The sequence below is a fragment of the Pteronotus mesoamericanus genome, unplaced genomic scaffold (assembly GCF_021234165.1).
Source record: "Pteronotus mesoamericanus isolate MK-2021 breed Mesoamerican mustached bat unplaced genomic scaffold, CSHL_Meso_final scaffold_651, whole genome shotgun sequence".
Taxonomy (NCBI): Eukaryota; Metazoa; Chordata; class Mammalia; order Chiroptera; family Mormoopidae; genus Pteronotus; species Pteronotus mesoamericanus.
This window is the reverse complement of record NW_026555325.1, coordinates 34,710,284-34,716,649: the sequence shown is the minus strand read 5'-3', so window position 1 is coordinate 34,716,649 and position 6,366 is coordinate 34,710,284. Positions and strand designations below refer to the sequence as shown.

The following is a 6,366-nucleotide window of genomic DNA, read 5'->3' as shown; positions in this document are numbered from 1 at the left end:
TATACTGCTTACCCTTAGTTCCTCATATATTAAAAAAGAGAAAGAGGAGGTATATGGGGTTGAACAAGGGTCCTCATGATTTAGGGAAAAACTGTCACTGAATCAAATGTGAGGCAAACAATTAACTGAGGACTTGAGATGGATATCTTTTCTTTAATGGCAGCCCTGTATTAAAGAACAGCGAAATCAGTCAGAATATGGTTTTTATGAGAGAACTTTTATTAATTTTTAAAAAATATTTTATTGACTATGCTATTACAGTTGTCCCATTTTTTTCTCCCTTTATTCCCCTCTGCCCTGCACCCTCCCCCCACCAGCATTCCCACCCCCCTTAGGGTCATACATATAAGTTCTTTGGCTTCTCCATTTCTTATACTATTCTTAACCTCCGTCTGTCTGTTTTGTACCTACTATTTATGCTTCTTCCCTGTACCTTTTCCCCCATTCTCCCCCACCCCTCCCCTCTGATCTCTATTTCTGTGATTCTGTTCCTGTTCTAGTTCTTTGCTTAGTTGTTTTTTTTTTAGCTTCAGTTGTTGATAGTTGTATGTTGTCATTTTACTGTTCATAGATTTTGATCTTCATCTTTTTCTTAATGTCCCTTTAACATTTCATATAATATGGGGTTGGTGATGATGAACTCCTTTAACTTGACCTTATCTGGGAAGCACTTTACCTGCCCTTCCATTCTAAATGACAATTTTTCTGGATAGAGTAATCTTGGGTGTAGGTCCTTGCCTTTCATGACTTTGAATACTTCTTTCCAGCCCCTTCTTGCCTTCAAGGTTTCTTTTGAGAAATCAGCTGATAGGCTTATGGGACTCCTTTGTAGGTAACTGTCTCATTTTTTCTTGCTGCTTTCGATTTCCTCCTCCCCTTTAATCTTGGGTAATGTAATTACGATGTGCCTTGGTGTGTGCTTCCTTGGGTCCAACTTCTTTGGGACTCTCTGAGCTTCCTGGATCTCCTGGAAGTCTATTTCCTTGGCCAGATTGGGGAAGTTCTCCTTCATTATTTTTTTCAAATAGATTTTCAAATTCTTGCTGTTCCTCTTCTCCTTCTGGCACCCCTGTGATTCGGGTGTTGGAATGTTTAAAGTTGTCCCAAAGGTTCCTAAGCCTCTCTTCACTTTTTTTAATCCTCCTTTCTTCATTCTGTCTGGATGAATGTTTCTCTCTTCCTTTTGCTCCCAATTGTTGATCTGAGTCCTGGTTTCCTTCCCTCTACTCTTGGTTCCCTGTATTCTTTTCTTTATTTCGCTTTGCATAGCCTTCACTTTTTCTTCCATTTTGTAACCATACTCAACCAATTCTGTGAGCATCCTGATTATCAGTGTTTTGAACTGTCCATCTGAGTTTGGCTATCTGTTCATTGCTTAGTTCTGTTTTTGATCTGTTTCATTTGGGAGCTTTGATCTGTTCTTTCATTTGGGCCATATTTTTTTTGTCTCAGCACGCCTCTTACATTGGAAGGGGCAGAGGCTTAGGTATTTGCCAGGGTGGGGCAACGCAGGCCACTGTGTTGTGATGCTGTATGTAGTCCAAGAGGGAACAGTGCTGCTCCCTCAGCTCTCAGCCAGCTTTCAGTCACTTCTACCATTACCCACAAGCAGATTAGGCCCTTCTGGTGTTGACTCGTGGGTGGGTGGGTTTGTGTACATTCTAGGACCCTGTGGCCTCTCCAATGAACTCCCCTGTGAGGCTAGGAGTTTCTCCCACCACTGCAACCCCTACATGTTTTTATAGCCAGAGGTTTTGAGGCTTTCTTTTCCCACACTAGAACCCTGGCTTGTGCCATCTGTCTTGCTCCCCCCCCCCCATTCCTCCCAGTTTGTCCGCATGCAAATGTGGGACTGCCTGGTCCTCCAGCCACCCTTGCTGCATGTCCTCTCCACCCTGGCTGCCCATCTCCACCCCTCCTACTGGTCTGGATGAATGTTTCTTCTTTAATTCTTTGGTTGTCAGACTTCCATAGTTTGATTTTCTGGCAGTTTTGGTTATTTTCTGTCTCTAAATTTGTTGTTCTTTTGGTTGTGCAAGGAGGCAACGTGCATCTCCCTATGCCTCCATCTTGGCCAAAAGTTCTGTCTATGAGAGAACTTTTAAAAACAGTTTCCTAGGCACTCTTTAAATATAATGATCCACTACCTTAGTAATAATCTGAGTTGCAATGGTGGTAATTAACAAATGTGATGATGTGATCAAATATGTAAAATGGACATTTCTGGAAACCAATAAATATTGTATATAGTGTTAAGTTGGATTTTTCTTTTGTTTATATCTGCAACTTTGAGTATTACTTGGTAATCTCTATGTAATTTAACAAAGTTTTGTAAGCTTTGGGTAGATATTATTCATTTATAATGTTCACAATACATTATATATTAAAATGTTCTTAATGTTCATAATACACTAATAGTTCTATTTAATTGTTACTATTTCCTTCCTGTTTCTGTTTTCATTGCATGAACAGAAGTAAAAGATGAGAGAAATTCAAGACAGAAACAGTATCTCCTAAGGTCTTGGTTCCCTATCCTATTTCCTAATCTCTCAGACAAGCTCTTCTAAAAATATTAACATAAAAGCCTACTAAAGAGTATGGCCAAAAAAGAACAGAAGCTACATAATTAGACCTAAAAGTTCACTGGTCATCCAAGTCTTGAGAAAGAGCATGTCTGAGTTTAATAAAAGCACATTTACAGAATTAACACACTGCAATAAGATTTAATGTGTAAACTGGAACACTCTGTTAGAACTGGTTAATATTTGCCCAAAGCATAAAAAAAGAAAAAACAACTCACTACATGAGACAATATTTTTCATTACTACAGAAAAATCCTTCTCATAATTGAGAGGACAATGCACAATTTTAATAAACATAAATCCATGCATTGTTTTAATGTTTCATGCTTTATGCAGAATTGAATGTGTGATTTATAAAAAGTTACTGTAGCTACAAATAAAAATAACACAGGCCAGTACCTGATGTAATAATTGGCTATCCCATGATGTATGTGTCTAATTCCAATGTTATTTTCTTTCTCAGTGTTTCAGCAATTATATGCAGTTTTAATAATCAAGCTATCACTTGAATGCTATTACATAATAATCATATTTGTTCACACTAGGTATATATCATTTACCAACGTGATTGTTTCTGGCTTTGAGGAAGATTGCTGACCTTCCTCAGAGCCAGAATCAATGTGATCATTAAAAACTAATATTTGACTTATAAATCTGAATTTCATCTTTTGCACACTGAGGAAAAAGATTAACAATTTTATCCACATCAAGATGCCTGTTTTGAAGGATTGATTCCATCTCTTTGAATAGTTGTTTTTCCAGTTTCTTCATGTTGTCCAACATTGTTTTGGCTTTTTCCTGAACAATTAAAAATAAAAATAAATAAACACACACACAAGTGCAGCCAAATTCCAACCAAATTCTATAGACAAATATTCTTCATTCTATTTTCGACTTCTGATTTGGTTCCCTTCCTCCTATTCTTTAGATACAGAAGGACTAAAATTCTTCTGGAAAAAAATCATTGCTCTGGATTGAGTTAATGTATTAATCCCGAATTACTAGTTGTTTTTAGTAGAATAGTTATATAGGATTAGCCTATGAGTAAGAAATCTAAAAGACAAATAACAGGGCAGTTGAAAATCTGATATTAATTATACATGAAAATGCTGTTGAAAAATTGAGGCTGAGATATTTTTATGACATTGGATCTTCTATATTTAAAAAACATATTATCAAATTAAACAAAGGAAATAGAACAGTAATGTTCAAGGAAAGGAGTAACTAAAAGATAAGAAAGTTACTAGAAAGTGAGCATAATTTTTAAAATTTGAACCATTATGGGGCAGAACTCCACAAAACAAAGGTCCTTAACCTTAACATGGACTTCAATATGAAATTGTATGCATTCTTTTCCTAAAGAAATTGCATTTCATGTCAGTGAAGAAAAAAATACATTTTGCCTATAACGGCATTAGAATCATTATTCACCTCTCTGGATAACAAAGTTAGAATCCCTACTTCACAGCATACACAAAAATAAGTTCCAGATGAATTAAAGAACTAAGTATTTTTTTCAAACACATATATAAGAAAATGCAAAAGTTATAGTGATTTTAAAGTGAGGCAGGCCTTCTGAAGCATGATATCAAGATGCTTTAAGGGAAAAGACTAACAAGTGTAATTGACTAAATTAAAATTTTTTGTCTGACAAGTCAAACAACAAACTGATACTAAAAATTTGAAAATATAACAAAGACTATTCACACAGTTGGTCTCTTAGAGGCAAAAGACAAAAACAGCTAATAATCGATTAAAAAATAGGCTAACGAAAAGAATAGGCAAGTCTTAAAGAGGAAATACTAATGGCCAATATACGTATGAGAAATTTTTCAATCTCATTAGTAATCGAGATGTAAATTAAAACTGCAAGTAGGATCGACTGTCCCTACAACACAAAAGTAGTTATTTGCAGAACCAGGACTAGAACCCAGCTTTTTGTCACTACTACCCTCAAATTCTATTGTCCTACTATATGTTGTCAATCAATATTTCATGCCCATTAAATAAAGCCTAAAATAGTAACAGCTCTTAAATTTTTATTTCAGTATTACTTAGAAAAAAGCTAATCAGCAATTTAGTTTAACAAACATTTAATAAGTCTACAAAACTCACCTCCAGAAGCAGTACTGAGGGGGAAAGGAAGCTGACAACTCTAAAGAACTATCATAAGCAATATGGGCAGTGGAGTGGCTGTTCAGGGAGGAGGAGTGAGGGAAAATTCCCTCCAGAGCAGACGCTCTAGAAACACATCACTGAGGAACTGGAGCAAAGGCAAGAAAAACCAGAGAGCTCATCCTATGTCATCGCCCTGTGCTGAGGATGGAGGATAAGCCAAGCCCAAGGAGTGGATGACACCTCTCTGGCCCAAAAGCCTGGGCCCTTGTCAGCACACAGTGGACTCTTGAAACAAAACACCTGCCGCTCACTCCATGCCACCAGGCTACCGAGTGTTTACACTGTAGGTCAGGAGTGAAAACATACTGGGCTCAGATAAAGCAAGAATTTATAGCAAATAGGGGGTCTGGACAGAGCTGTCTGCTTTACGCACAAGCAAGAATGAGGTCGGGGAAGGCATGCCAATTACGCAAACACAGTGCAGACAGAATAAACAATCACCCAGAGGAAAAATCATGTAATTCATTTAATATAGATAGAATGTAAACGCATATGCCATGACGAAGTAAAAGAAATTACTGGCAATAAAAATGAGGAGTTGGTAAAAACAGGTGAGAAAAATATGAAATGGCCAATCTTTTCCTTCATTGCAGGGAAGCAGAAGACGGTTTTGTTAAAAGCCTGTAGGTAGCCCTTCCAATTTCCTTCTAATCTATTTTTTATCTCTGGGGAAGAGAGGGAAGAGGGCAGAAGAGGTGTGGATAGTATAAAATTATTGGTCTATCCATCTACCTGCCTCCCACAAATATATCTCCTTATTTCTGGAGATAAGATTCTGAATGATATGTTAATCTTCTATAATGCTTATATTTTAAAATGATAAGCATTTATCTTTTTTTAAACTCCAACTCATTATTACATTAAGTAGATGAAGTCTTAAAGCACTTTCAATTAAAATTAAGCTGAGGCTGTATGCTTACAAACATTATGTAAGAGACCAGGTTAACTGCCCTCCAGTGGCATTGTAATTTTTGGTGTGAGACATATACTAAGCAAGCTACTTAAACTCTCCAAGTCTCAGATTCCTTATCAGTAAAATGGAGATAATAGTAGTACCTACCTCATAACGAGGCTGTGAAGGTTAAATGAAATATTCCATATAATAGTACTATGGTGCTTGGTGTATACTAAGTGCTCAATAACAAGTAACTATTGATATTATGTTTAATATACAATATCCCTCTAGAAGATTCACAACATATTCTTAACCATTTTTTACCCAAGATAACAAATAATAGAGCTCTACCACAGTCTAAACATCTAAACTATTTTTAAACCTATTTGTATATGGAGGGAAAGAAAGCTAAAATTCAAAATATGGATTGACTCACATTTTAAACTATTCTAATGATAAAACATACGATATGATATAATCATACCTCTTTATTATCTATTACTTTCAATGCCTGTTGATGCTCTTGGTAAAGTGGGTGTCTTCTGTCAGGCTTGATCTTAAATTGTGGCTTCTTTTTAACTGGATCTTCAATTGTTGGTGAACTGGTGTCCAACAGTTGTGAAATGTTTGGCACAAATATGAAAGGCTTAAAAACCGATCTAGGAAAAATAGTCTTTTATTAAATTGTCATGTGAGGATATAAAAATATTC

At 36.2% G+C, this 6,366-nt stretch overlaps 1 protein-coding gene across 4 annotated transcripts in view; it reads right to left on the bottom strand.

Moving 5' to 3' along the window:
* Window positions 1-274: 274 nt before the first annotated feature.
* The window catches only part of SCRN3 (secernin 3), a 30,817-nt gene continuing 24,725 nt past the window's right edge, over window positions 275-6,366 (bottom strand). For all 4 annotated transcript variants that reach the window (XM_054562367.1, XM_054562368.1, XM_054562369.1 and 1 more), the window contains 2 exons: window positions 6,140-6,314; window positions 275-3,380 (listed from right to left, as the gene is read on the bottom strand). In XM_054562367.1, coding sequence (XP_054418342.1) covers window positions 3,210-3,380; window positions 6,140-6,314 — 346 coding nt within the window. In that variant the 3' untranslated portion in view covers window positions 275-3,209. The remainder of the gene's footprint in view (window positions 3,381-6,139; window positions 6,315-6,366) is intronic.